The 13,256-nt window shown below is 43.4% G+C and overlaps 1 protein-coding gene across 1 annotated transcript; it reads right to left on the bottom strand.

Moving 5' to 3' along the window:
* Positions 1 to 491: 491 nt before the first annotated feature.
* PROKR1 (prokineticin receptor 1) lies at positions 492 to 11,005 on the bottom strand. The gene is made up of 2 exons (XM_038133956.1): positions 9,742 to 11,005; positions 492 to 7,156 (listed from the first exon to the last, which is right to left on the bottom strand). Exons 1-2 carry the CDS (start codon positions 10,233 to 10,235, stop codon positions 6,466 to 6,468), a joined length of 1,185 nt encoding a protein of 394 aa, XP_037989884.1. The 5' UTR covers positions 10,236 to 11,005; the 3' UTR covers positions 492 to 6,465.
* Between the last annotated feature and the right edge of the window lie 2,251 nt (positions 11,006 to 13,256).

Here is a 13,256-nt window from a genome sequence, read left to right as displayed (position 1 = left end):
TATCTGAGTACTGTTTCTTGGTAAAGAAAGGGTATGGATCCAGCTAGAGGGGGATAGAAAAGAGAGCAGAAAGGGAGAAATAGAAGACAGGGACAGCATTACTGCCTGGATTAATTTTCCTGATACCTCAATTTTCTGCCTCCTTATCACATGGTCCATGTTAAGGTTCCCAGCATGTTTAACAGCCCCTATAGTAATTTTTCACCCTGTGTATTACATTTTGAGACATAAAGTCAAATTGGTTCCTTTCAAGTCTCCTTCCCTCTGCCAAAAGGGAGGGCATTCCCATGTGGTGAATTCACTCAGTAGGGTGAAGGGATTCCTGTCTGCCTCTTAGGTACAGTGCCATGTCAGGGCCTTGTGGTGGCATCTGGCGTTGGGGAAAAGCTGCCATGGGATTTGTGCTGCTTGTGTGTCTCTTGTTTGTTGGGCACACGGGAGTGGGGGGGGGGGGGGGGGGGGGGTGAGGTGAGGGTGACCAGAGAAGCACAGATGCAGATCCTGAGTGAAACAGGAGCTCTCCAGGTCATATGAAGGGGCCACCTTGTATCTTGACCGCAGAGGGCCTAGTGTGAGTTGCAGGTTTCTTCAAAGGCTGAGAAGTGGGTTGTGTGTTACAGTACCATGTGGTATTTACTGTATTTTATTGTTAGAAAAACTAATCCACAATGCCAGAGGTTTATGTCCTAAAAGGAGACAGAGGAGTCCTGCAACTTTATTCAAATAAAGGGAGAGGCCATAGGACATTTCCCATAAGGTCTCTCAAATTGCTGGAAGATGCAGCCTCCTCTTTATCCTCATTTCCTTTCTTCATTTTCCTCTCCCCCTTGGCTGAGGTACCTGAGAGGTACAGACTTCCTGAACAGCCTAATACAGAACTCCTTCTAATGTGTATTCCCCCCACCCCGTTCCCCTGTTTTTCTTTGTATTGCTGTTCTTTTTCTCTAAGTCCAGGAATTTAGAAGGGTCTTGGATGAGCAACAGTCTGTGTCAATTAGTGGGATTCCTCTGGACACATCCCTCTCATTCCTTTCATTATGGTCCTAGATGTGTTGTGTGCTGTCATTTATGTTTATTGTAGTTTACATATTTTGAATGTATTGCAGAGTATGTACTGCATTATATCATGGTTTCTTGTGTAGCTATTGTAGCATACGGTACAGTTTGTATTGTATTCTGCACTGTATGCATTATAGGGTTTTATTGTCTTGTGCTCATTATACCCTGCAGGAGCCAGTTCTTTGCCCCCCCCTTAGGAGCCTCTTTCCCTCATCAACCTTCATGGTGCCATTTCTCAGGAGCCCTTTAGCCTGCAGCCCCACAGGAGTCTTCTCCTTGTTGAGCCTCAGGATCCCTTTGCCACAAGGCTCAGCTCTTTTTGGAATCTTCTACTGAATTCTGTTGGATTCCTTCATCACACTGCTGCCTAACTCTTTTTGGCATTGCTAATCACAGCCTCACAGAGGAGTCCTTGACTGCCTATTGCTTACTGACTCTTCCAGTTTGTTCTCCTCCTGGTATTTCTTGGAGAGTGTCACCACATCCCTGGATGAGTTCTTCACATCCTTTTGGTGTTTTTTGGAGTGTTTTCCCATTTGGCTTTTTCAGAAGCTCTGTCTTTCATGGGCATTTCACCCTGTGGTTTTTTTTTTTCTTTATTTCTACAGTGCCTGCCATATATTGGAGCACTTTGCAGAGGCATCCTGGAGCAGTGTGTCACCCCTGCTGCTTTCAGAGTGCTGTGCACTCAGATCCTATTGCTTCCTGTGATTGCTTTCCATGTGTTACCTTCCACATATTTTCTTCTGGAATCAGCAGATGAGCAGGTAGAGTTTTTCATGGGGTTTTGACATTCCTTTTTAGCTCAGGGATGCCTTTTTCCAGGAAGTGTTACCATCTTAGTGGTTTCTGTCACTTAGTCTTGATTTTGAAGAAGGTGACTTTACACTTTGAACAACTTTGTGCTCAGTGATGTTTCTTACTATCCATGATTATTTAGTGACTTTTATACTGGGATTTGTGCTACGTTCTTTTGTTCTGGCTGGTGTTAAGAAGGTCACTTTTGAAGCTGCAGGAATTCCTGCCTTGTCAGTAGTTTTGAGGAACAGCTGAGGGAGATGGGTGTGTTCGGCTTGGAGAAGATGGGGCTCACGGGTGACGTTATCAGTCTACAACTGCCTGAAAGGAGGTTGTAGCCAGGTGGGGGTTAGTCTCTTCTCCCAGGAAACAGGACAAGAGGACATAGTCTTAAGCTGCACCAGGGGAGGTTCTGGTTGGACATTAGGAGGAATTTCCTTCACAAAAAGAGTTAGACATTGGAATGGAGGTCATGGAGTCACTGTGTCTGGAGGTGTTTCAGGAAAGACTGGCACTCAGTGCCATGGTCTAGTTGATATGGTGGTATTTGGCCAATGGCTGGACTCAAGGATCTCAGAGGTCTTTTCCAACATAATTGGGTCTGTGAGTAAGGGCTTATCCTGGCAATGTGGGTTACAGTGCAGCCTATAGGACAGGATCCTAACAGAGTGTATGAGAGAGCAATATCTCTGTGAGTCTGAGGGACAAGTGTCTATCTTACCTCAATTCTGCTTTTTTCTGCTCAATGGTGTGTGTTTTTCTGCACAGGTGGTACAGAGTATTTAGAAAGGGGACAGCCCAAGCACCCAGCATCTGTCACAGCCCTGCCAACACAGGGAGGGGAGAATGCAGACACTACAAGCATTGGATAAGTGCCTGGGTACCCAGCTGTCAAAAGCTGAAGCATCTGTTGCTACTTGTTGGAGTCATAGGAATCCTGGGAATACCTGCTTGATGCCATTCCCACGGTGTTTGATGTAAGCTGATGCAGTTTGTGGTGACACTGTGCTGTAGAGGCAGCAGCTGGAGGGTGCTGTTGCCACGGGAAAGGCTCAAAGGAGAAGGATCACAGCAAAGTCTTAGCTCCTGAATGAGTCAGTCTCCAGAGAAATTTTCTGTGCTGGCTACTTTGATGTATGCTGGCTTGGGATCTTGCAGGTAGATCCCCCCTTTTTGTAGAGGGACAGTTGCTTTAATGACACAGCCTTTGTTTTCTCACTGCCTGTTGCTGAGAATAGCCGCTTTTTCTTCTTCTAATGCTCTTTTAGCCATTTCAGGTCACTGTTTTAGCTTCCGGGTGCACCCGGGTTTATATTTTTCAGCATGAAGGAGCAGAGACTGGATTTTACTCTCAAGTTATCCCTGGAGAAGCTGCTTTAGAAGGAAACGAGGTTACGGTTTTGGTGCTGTGCTGCAGGAGGACAGCTGAGCAGTGATCTGGTGTGGTTGCACCACAGTTTTGCATTTGGCAGCAAAAATTTGAGCTAGTCACAACTGGGACATGGTAGCATGTGATTGACTCACTGCATCTAAACGCTGCCAAAGGATCTCAGGTCCTACCTATTCCTCATTCATGACACATAGCACAATTCTTGCATGATGGAGCCCCTATTACAGCTGCTCCCCTAGAGCTTACAGTAGGCAGCTTCCAGTAGGCAGGAGTTGTGCTGGAAAGGCACAACTTTCTCCTCTGAGACAGGTGCTGCCTTCTTCCCAGCTTGTGCTTGTCTTTCTCTGTTTACAACCAAAGTCCAAGTAGGTGCAGTCCATATTGAATTCCCTCTCTAAGTGTTGTCCTTTAATAAGTTGTGAGGGTACGAAAAAAGCCTTTTTGTTCTCTGCGCAGCTCACGTAAGCCCTAGGGAATGTGGGGTCTGGTCCTCTCCCTCAGGTCCTTCCCTGCCTGCTCCCCGCTGCCTGAGGGAGCCACTTGGGTCACGGCCTGTTCCCACTGCCGGCACACTTCAGGAGTATTCACAGTAGTTTTTAAGTGACTTTTGGTCCCCATGCAAAGCCCTGGGCCTCTGCTTGCTGAGCTCAGTTTGAGAGCAAATACTGTCTCTGAAAGTGCCCTGTTTTGGGCTGTTTGGAGTTGGTGCCGACACAGGCTAAGGGCAATGTGATTGCTTCGCTCTTGGATCATGGAACAGAACTGTCACCCTTCCTCAGTGGGAGTGTCCCCTCTCTGTGGATGCAGCTCACAACAAATGCAGTTGAGGGCAAAGCATGACTTCTCCTGCCCTATCCAGAGGTTTAGGCAGCAACACTGCTTTGCTGCTTGGAGGACCTCAATATATCAAAAATAGAGCAGTTCCAAAACCTAAACCCTCAGCAGGGGCTGTGGAGGATGCTGCTTTAATACCCTTGGCAGGCACAGGAATGAGCACAGTGTTTAGGCCAGACCACAAGAGCTCTCTTGGAGCTCTCAGAGTGATTTCCAGAGTTTTAAAGCAATTCTTTGCCCCAGATTTTGTTCAGTACTGTATTTCTTGGTGTAATTTTTTTTTTTTATTAACTCAGCCTTAGATGGATTTTCTTAGTGTGGAAATTGTCAATTGACTTTGTTGTACCAAAACCATGTAGGGAAAACAGGTAGAAGGAGTATCACACACTCCAATAACACGCAGTAATGCTAGCTAATCCCTTACAACTAGGGCAGGTTTCAGAAGAAACCATGAGATTTCAGGTGAGATTACAAGATTAAGCCTTTTTCATAGTGAAATACTGCAACTCTCTGGTCCTTTAAATTTCTGTATCAGGCTGGAAAACAAATGGATTTAGTACTTACCCCTGTTCAAAACTGACATTTTGAAGGATGATTTCAGTCATTGTTTTGCCTAACAGCAAATGATTAAATACTCTTCAACATATATTTAAGAGCATCTAATGATGAGAGGCTTTGAGCATTTTAATGGATTTGAATATCCTTTTGCCCTTAAATTTAATTGGGCAATTTTTCTTCAGCAGCAATGGGAGCATTCACATTACTCAGCTGGGTAAGAAAGTGATGGCTAGGAGAAAAAAGACAAAAAATAATTCTGAATGCTTATACTGAGGCCATGTTTTATTTGCAGGATTTGCTACTCATTTCAAATTCACAAATAGACAAGTTATTTACCAAAACCATTTACTCCAGAAGTAGGCACAACCACATACGCATTTGTCATCACAACAGAAAAGATTCTATTTCCATACACAGAAGTCCATTATATCTTATGTGTAGTTGAGATGAGTAGGTATTACTGTTACTGTCACCTGCTTTGTCACAATTATCAGTTAAGAAACATCCAAACTGGAGTTGCACTAAATCAGAACAGTAAAAGAAGCACTGCGGAGGGAAAAGCAGAATTCATCTGGAGTTGTTGCATCATATCTGAGCAGACAATAAGCTTCTCAACTCAACCAGAGGCTGGCTGGCTGAAGCCTAAGCCTGTCTTGCTCCCAGAAAGATGGATGGATCATCTCGGGATCTCCTTGATATTTTGGCGTTGCTTATCCTTTATCATGAGGGTGCACACAGAGATTTGGTAAGATGTCTGGTTAGATTTTTCCCACCACCATGCTGTAGGTTTATATGGATCCCACTGACAAGTAAGGTAAAACACATGAAATTCCATCTGAATGTAAGAAAACACTTTTTCATTGTGTGAGAGCTGTTGAACACTGACACTGGTGATCCAGGGAGACTGTCAGCATTCCCTGGAGTAAGTCAAAGTCTAGATGGACACAATCCTGGCTAATTTGTGCAGAGGGACGGGCTAGACAATGTGGAAATGTTATTCTCAAGTTCTACAATTTTGTGATTGATTTTATGAGGAGCTCAGCATCTCAAGGCAGCAGGAGCTGGCCACGGGGTGGCTGGAGGTGAGGGAGAGTAGATCCTTTTCATACGTATCTGTGGTATTTCCAAATACATAACAGAGTTAACACTCTCCATAAAACTAAAGAGTGGAATATTGATAAAGCATTCCTAAAACAAGGTGTAAGAGGAAGAAACTTGAGGTTTGCACTTGACCATGAAGCAGATTTTAGCTTTCAGAGCATGTGCCTTTCAGAGCATGCTGTGCATATTGTCCAATGACAATAGAAAGCTGGTGGTCTGTAGACTTCAAGAAGCTTCATCAGGAAAGGTAAACTGAGAGGTTAAAGAGTGACAGGAAGCAAAATGGGCTTTTTTGGCATCCTTTCTGAGCAGAAAGAAAAGGACACCAAATAGCTTAAAGGTACAAGTCATAAGCTCAAAGGTGTTAAGAGGTTTCTCTTAAGAAACAAAGAAGCATCAGTGCTAGGGTCAGCTCTCAACTTTTCCATCATTGTAGTACGCTCTAATGCATTCATAGACTTCTTTGTTCTTATTAAACAACTATAAAATTAGTGTCTACATCCCAAATTGACTGATGTATGAACTGAAGCACAGCATCTGTTCAAGCTTAAGGATTTTCCAGCAGTCCAGTGAGAAGAGTTCTGGTGGGAATGCAAAGTAGGCTGCTTTTTTGAGGGCTCTCACCAGTGATGGGTATTCCCACAGACACGGAAGAAGCTTCTGACAAGGTATTATTTCCTCTTTGCCCCCTCTCCAAAAAAGGTGAGATTAGAACCTCAGAAAATTTATTGTAGTTTTATGCAGTCTACTTCCTCTGTGATTGCACTTGTTCTCAGGTCCAAATCTGTGCTAGATTTGCTTCCCTTATACGTTGACCTCCATCTGAGCAGCATGATCTTCTTGAAGTACTTCATGGTGTTGTTTTTCACAGTTACAAAACACATGGTGTTTATCATGCTGTTACTCATGGCGATGCACCTGACTATGTAAAAGGCAGTAAGATAATGCTTCTCTTTCACCAAGAGGGTGGGGAAGAAGTCCCGGACAATTGTGAAACCATAGAAAGGTGCCCAGCAGAGAACATAGGCAGTCAGAATGCACATTAGTACCATAACGGTTTTCCTTCTGCACTGAAGCCTCTTTCTAATTTGTTTCGTCTGAAATCCTGGGACAGTTTTAAACCAAAGCTCCTGAGAGATCCTGGCGTAACACAAGGTCATTGTAATCACAGGTGCTACAAATTCAATGCCAAAGACGAAGAGAAAGTATGATTTATAATACATCTGCTGGTCAACTGGCCAAATTTGGCCACAGAAAAATTTCTTCTGGTTTTTCACTATAAACAACACGGTTTCAGTAGCAAAGTATGCAGATGGAATAGCTACAAGTATGGAGATGACCCAGACCAAGGCAATGAGGAAGGTTGCTGTTTGATAATTCATGCGTGGTTTCAGTGGGTGAACAATGGCCAAATACCTAGAACAGAAAAATATATTCAAAAAGAACTCTGAAAACACTGGTCAGAACACACTTCAAAATACAAGCAAACAGAACTGGGCAGGAGGAAATTGCTGTCATTCCTGAGGGGAGAGCCTGAACATACTCGTCTGTAAGGACATAATCATCTGTAAGAACATGTTGTGAAGTAGCAGCCTGGAGCTGAGATACAATTTTGTATCACAACTTTTCCTTTTAAACAGGAGCAAGACTGAAAAATGCAGTATTACACATCTAGTCAGGTCCAGGGAAGAAAACACAAACATGTAGAATCAGAAAAATGTTTTCCCTAGCCAGAGAGCTACTTAAATAGCTCTTTTTACAAAGAGGTGAAACATACATCACAGTGTTTTTCTTATTTCTGTGGTTATTCCGTGGGGTGCAAAGACCTGAAGGTGATGCTAATGTATGGTTACAGGTGAACATGATTTTAAGCCACCAACAGAATGTGTATCTATTTTCTGCCCATGCAAAACCTTTTTGTGTGTATTCTGGAGGTGACTATTGCTTATTCATCTTAAATATACAATATTAAGTAATATGGCAAAGTGAAAAACTTGAGTTGGATATTTGCACTGCTCAGGACTGTAAAGCTGCAAGATTGTAGTATTCCTGCTAGGAGGAGATTTTTATCAGAGGTACCAGTACAACTGTATTTAACCCAAATATGTTTCAAAAAGTGGAATTTCTCATTCCTTTGGAGTCTGTTCCATCTGTATATATTCAACATATAGAATAGCATCCATCAGATATATTTATTCTAAAGTAAAATGGAAAGTCAGCAGCACTTTTCATCAGCCAGTTCTTGGAAGCAGATAAATTGTTCATGGCTCTTAATAGTGCAGGGTAAATGTCAGGGGACAGCAAAATGAGTCAGCCTCATTGTGGACCAGAAGGTTAACATTTTTAGATCAGGTACTGGGGAAGTAAGTTGTGGCATAATGTATGTGTATGTAGTCATAAATGTGCATATCTGCTCAGCAGAACATTTGGCTGGATGGGATCAATCTGTCCAACAGAGTCTGGAGGAAGGTTTTGTGGTGGATTTCCTGATTGTCATTGCTTACCACACTTGGGCTGTTACCATGGATTCGTTCTGCAGTTCACAAACTGAATTCAGATGAAACTATCCTGGAAGATGTGCTCCTAAAGTATACATAAAACACATCAAATGCCCATGGGTGTTTGGTACAGGGGCCCCAGCTAAATATTTGCAGTGCAGATATTAGACCCTTAACACGCTCTCTTCCTCTTCAGATGTTGTATTTTTTCTAGTGTAGGTGTGGCCTTAAAAATGTGAAATTCCTATTTTTTCATATGAATAAACATGGATGAAGAAGAAAGAGAGCCCTCCCTAAAGAAAGTCCTCAGTGGGACAGACTTACTCACTTTACACAGCTGATGCCTTTTAAACGATCTAACATGGAAAGACTTTTGTTAGGAGCCTGTTCCTTTTAGAGATAGTAGTCAACAATCCACATGACATAACTAACATGGAATAGATGATTGTTAAACAATGGGGTTTCTCTCTGTTTACCAAACCAATAGCTTGCAAAAGAAAAAGAAAAAAGCTATTAAACCAAAACAGTGTGTTTTTACAACAAGCTTACGTGATTAATCTTGTTAATCAGGCTTGGTTTTAAAGATGTGTGGGAAGATATGCTATAAATCTGATATCTTAGGAGACGTAAGGGCACCATGACCCGTTACTTCATCAGCCTGGGATGCACTGGCAGAGCTTTCCAAGAAAACCTTCTAGAAGCTGAAAAACTAATAGAAAATGGTAATGGATACATGGTAGTGTTTAGAAGCTTTACCCTGAGTCCTCAGCTGCTGTTGAAAGCCTAGTCTGTTAAATGCTTGTTAAGGATTTGTTTTGTAGGAGCTGATCGTCCCCTTGCCCACACCAAGGAAAACATCTCTGACCTACTCCAGAGTCTCTTCACAGACTCCCATTCACATCAGGAACAGCTGAATCGGCCATACACAAGCTGTATCTGTACAGCCCTCAGCAGAGCTAACTAATCCTGAGCTGGCTTTTGCAACAGGGACTGAAAACTGCAATGCTACACTAAAGTTTGAAATGGCACATAGGGGAAAGAAGAGGAAGGAAGAATGGGAATCACACATGTATGTGCAAAGGGTCTACAGAGATGTGTATTGTGTTTGTACATGAAAGAAATCTTGTAATGATGTCCTTTCTGTAAAGAGCTTACTGAGCCAGTCTCTGGCTTTCTGTGAGTCAGTCATGTCAGACTTATGTCAGCACCAGACTGACGCTCAGTGCCTTGGTCTGTCAGAGCCCATGGTGTACGAGGCTGAGAGAAGTCTTGAGAAAGGATACAATTAAATTAAATTGTTAAAATTCCTGGAGTAAAAGGCAGGCAGTCTGTCAGGACTGCAGCATAATTGGAAAAAAAATCTTCACTGAAAGAGTGGTCAGGCATCAAAACATTCTACCTATGGAATAGTTCACAAAAAATGTGGATGTGGCACTTGAGGACATGGTTTAGACCTTTGGAAGCTGTGGCTACATCTTTGTGCACTCATAGCATCCCACTTACCTGTCAACAGCTATAGCCAGGAGAGCATTGGTCGAAACGTAGAGGGAGACAGTTCGTAGGTAGTTGACTGAGGCACAGAGGACATGGCCGTGCTCCCAGGACAGCTGCTGCACCACGTAGTAGTCCATCTCAAAGGGGCAGCACACAATAGCCACGATGAAATCTGAGATGGCCAAGTTGGCAATCAGCAGGTTGGTGAGGTTTCGCAGTTTCTTGTAGCGGGCGAGAGCAACAATGAAGATGAAGTTGCCAATGCCACAAACCAGCATGATGCCAACCAGAGCAACCCCAATCACAATCTTGGCTGTGAAGAAGGTGCGAGTTTTGGTCATGTCGTCTTCACTGTCCAGTGGCAGGTCATAATCACTGTAAGTGAAATTGAAAGGGAAAGAGAAGTTTCTCAAAGAGAAATGCCCATCATGGATGTTGTAGATTGAAGCAAAGTTGAAGTGGGAGGTAGCATGTAGGTCATGTTCAGTTTGCTCCTTGGCCATGTCTGTCTTCTTTTGGCACGTGCAGCTTGACTGGCCCTCGGTGTTGTGTTAGCCCAGTGTGGCAGGGCACAAGAGTGGCAGGCAAGAGACCTCACCCAAAGCTTCTTTTTGAGCAGTGAGTAACCTTGTCTTTGTCCCCAGAAGATTATTGGACAACAGCCTCACTTATCTCCTTCTGTGGGAACAAAAAGAGGAAAATGTTTCCTGAAAGGAAATGACAACAAAAGTACGGATCTTGAAGGAAAGCAATAGCCACCTCATTGCCTCACAGATCTGTTGCTGCATGTGCACAGAAGGAAGAAATAACCTGTGAAGGGAAGCTTCTGTTCTCACAAAATAAATGCTTCTAGTTGCTTCATGCACTATTTGTTACAGCAACAGTTTTATTTACTAGCAATGAAATTTTCACCAGGCAGTGAAATGACAGTCTAGGAGGAATGTAAAATTTAGTTTAAAACTCTACCAACCCACAAGCCCATGGTGCCGTCATCGTTGTGCAAGGTAAAAGACACTAAAATGACAACTCAGTGTGCTGTAAAGCATTTGATGTGCCTTTTGGACAAAGTTTATGCTTTATTCTGGTTGTTCCAGACTGATGTGGTAGAGGAGAATGAAAAGAGAACTGATGTTCTTGCTTCTAAATACATTTCTTAATGAAGTCAGAGTTGCAAAGACCCAAGAAAATACTAAATCCAGCACTTTCCTTTTGGCAGCCATTAATTGAGTACAAGAAAAAATTTTTCTGCCAGCATAATCCATTATCACTTCTGTCAAACACCTCTGCCAATTTGCAGAGACAAGAATTTTGTCCCATGAACCAACTTGTAGAGCTTAGCTGTGAAGGCAAATCTGCCATTCACAGGGAAAGTGTATCCACAGAGAGTGAAAGGTGAAAATCTTCTGTAAGCAAGACAGAGTGCCTTGCATTTTTGATGCTGGGGAGGAGCAGGCTCCCCTCTTATACCAAATATCTTTTTTTTTTTTTCCCCCACACAGAGGGGAAAAAAAACCATTTAATCTCCTCCTTATTTTTGCCTCTCTGTATCAAAATGCTGAGAGGGCATCTTCTTGTATCTTCCCATGGTCCATCTAGGAACCTTCACACCAGACTCCTAGCTGTCAGGACAGTCTCATCTCATCCAAGCAGAGGATCAGGGAGCATTACTGCTTTTTCTGCCCTTTAGCAGTAAGTCCTCAGGGTGTCAAATGCTACTGATCAATAGCAGTCATGGCTACAAAGGATAATCTTCATAGTGGAGCTGTTGCTCCCTTCTTTCCCTGGAACCACCCTGAGACCCTGATGTACCGACACTTAAGTATCTGTCAAGAAACTGTTTTACAACTTTGGTCACCATGGTTTTTTTTTTAAACTGAGCATTGCAGAACAGATTAACAGAAAGCCAAAGCCTGAAATTAAACAGTTCTGACAAGGGACTGCTTCAGGAGACACCTCCACAGCTGCCTGGAAAGGTAAACATTAATTTAAGAGAAGTGCTAAATAAACTCTTGGATGCAAAATCTGTTGGCCAAAGCAAGGGGCAGTATTTGTGTCAGATTCCACTGCTAAATACCAAAACAGCTGTAAAATAAATACAGACAACACAACCATCTATAAACCGACATAACACTATCAGCAAAGGGTACCTGCAGTTGTGCTCATCTTCTTGGAGGTCTCAGGCCCCTGTGGGTGGGAGCCGCCAGGTTTCTTCTCCTTTGCATGTGCTGCTGTTACTGGAGGAGAGAAAGGATCACTGGAAGTAGCCCAAGGACTCCGCTGTGCAGTGCTTTCTCTCCCATTATGTTAGCCCTGTGCTTAGGGGAGGATGGCTCCTCTGCCTCTGTGCCTGCATCTAAAGCCTTTACTCAGTGGGAGGCACCTTGAAGCTGTCCGTGCATTTCTGATTTTAAAGAGGCAGCACGATCTGGAGACAATAGGCCACAGCCCTTTTGGGGTTCCTCTGCCTTAAACCCCCTGAATGCATGGAATTGGCAGAGTGTCTTTGTTAGCAAGCCTGAGCATGGGACATATAAACCCCAGTCTGCCCTTGCTCTTTGCGTTTTGCCTGTGCTGGACAGCAGCAGCCTGCACCTGATGTCAGACAGAAGCAAAATACAAACCTCCCACTGGAAAGGAGCAGGAGGAAGGAGGGTGATGTGCTTTCCTGGGAACCTTTCTCTGGTGTGTCTCTCTCCAGCTATTGTCTTTCGGAGTGCAGCTGCAGTAGCTCCAGCAGGAGAGACACACAATGAATAGCCGTAAATCAGAGGACCCTTCACAGCTTTTCTTGCCCTCTCAGGGAATTACTCAGAGCAGAAAAGTGGCAGTGAATCCTTAAAGCCTTGGTGTCCTTTGCTAATGCTGTCTCCTCACTGCTCTAAAGCACTCATACCTGAGGGAGCAGTTCTTTTGCTTTCCAGTTCTCCAGAAGGAAAGGAAATGTGTGGCACATCATCTGTCTTCTTCACCTCCAGACTTATTCACATAGCTGACATTTTCCAAGGTGCATAGACACCTTGGGGACACATTACACAATCCCCAGCAGATGAGACCATCAGAGGCTGTCAAAGGTCATGAAGGGCATAGGTTTGTAGAAAACTTAGACTGTGTCCCTGATGCACATTCACAAGGCTGGGCTCTTTTGAGCTAGTGGGCACTTAGCCCTAGAAAAAGAAGGTAGGGAAAGAAATCTGTGAATATAAAATATATCTGGGATTAAAGAGCCACTACTGTGGCATTCCTTTCAGAAAACTTGAAGAGGGTTGGAAATTCCCCAATGTCTGCAGATAGCAGAGAGCATTAAGAGTTTCACAACAAATACTTTGCTTGGCTTTGTTTTGAACAGCCAGCTTAATACTTGAAAATACACTAAGGGATTTTTAATGTCCTGAAAGGGTGCCGCCAGATGAACAATGAGGAAATGAGATCCAGTCCACCTGTTAAATTCTGTCACAAAAAATGTAAATATACTAAGTATGGAGAGAGAGGCAAAGGAAACTCTGTACATCAGAGCCATGTTAAAA

The sequence above is a fragment of the Motacilla alba genome, chromosome 3, assembly GCF_015832195.1.
Source record: "Motacilla alba alba isolate MOTALB_02 chromosome 3, Motacilla_alba_V1.0_pri, whole genome shotgun sequence".
Taxonomy (NCBI): Eukaryota; Metazoa; Chordata; class Aves; order Passeriformes; family Motacillidae; genus Motacilla; species Motacilla alba.
This window is presented reverse-complemented; position numbering and strand designations above follow the sequence as displayed.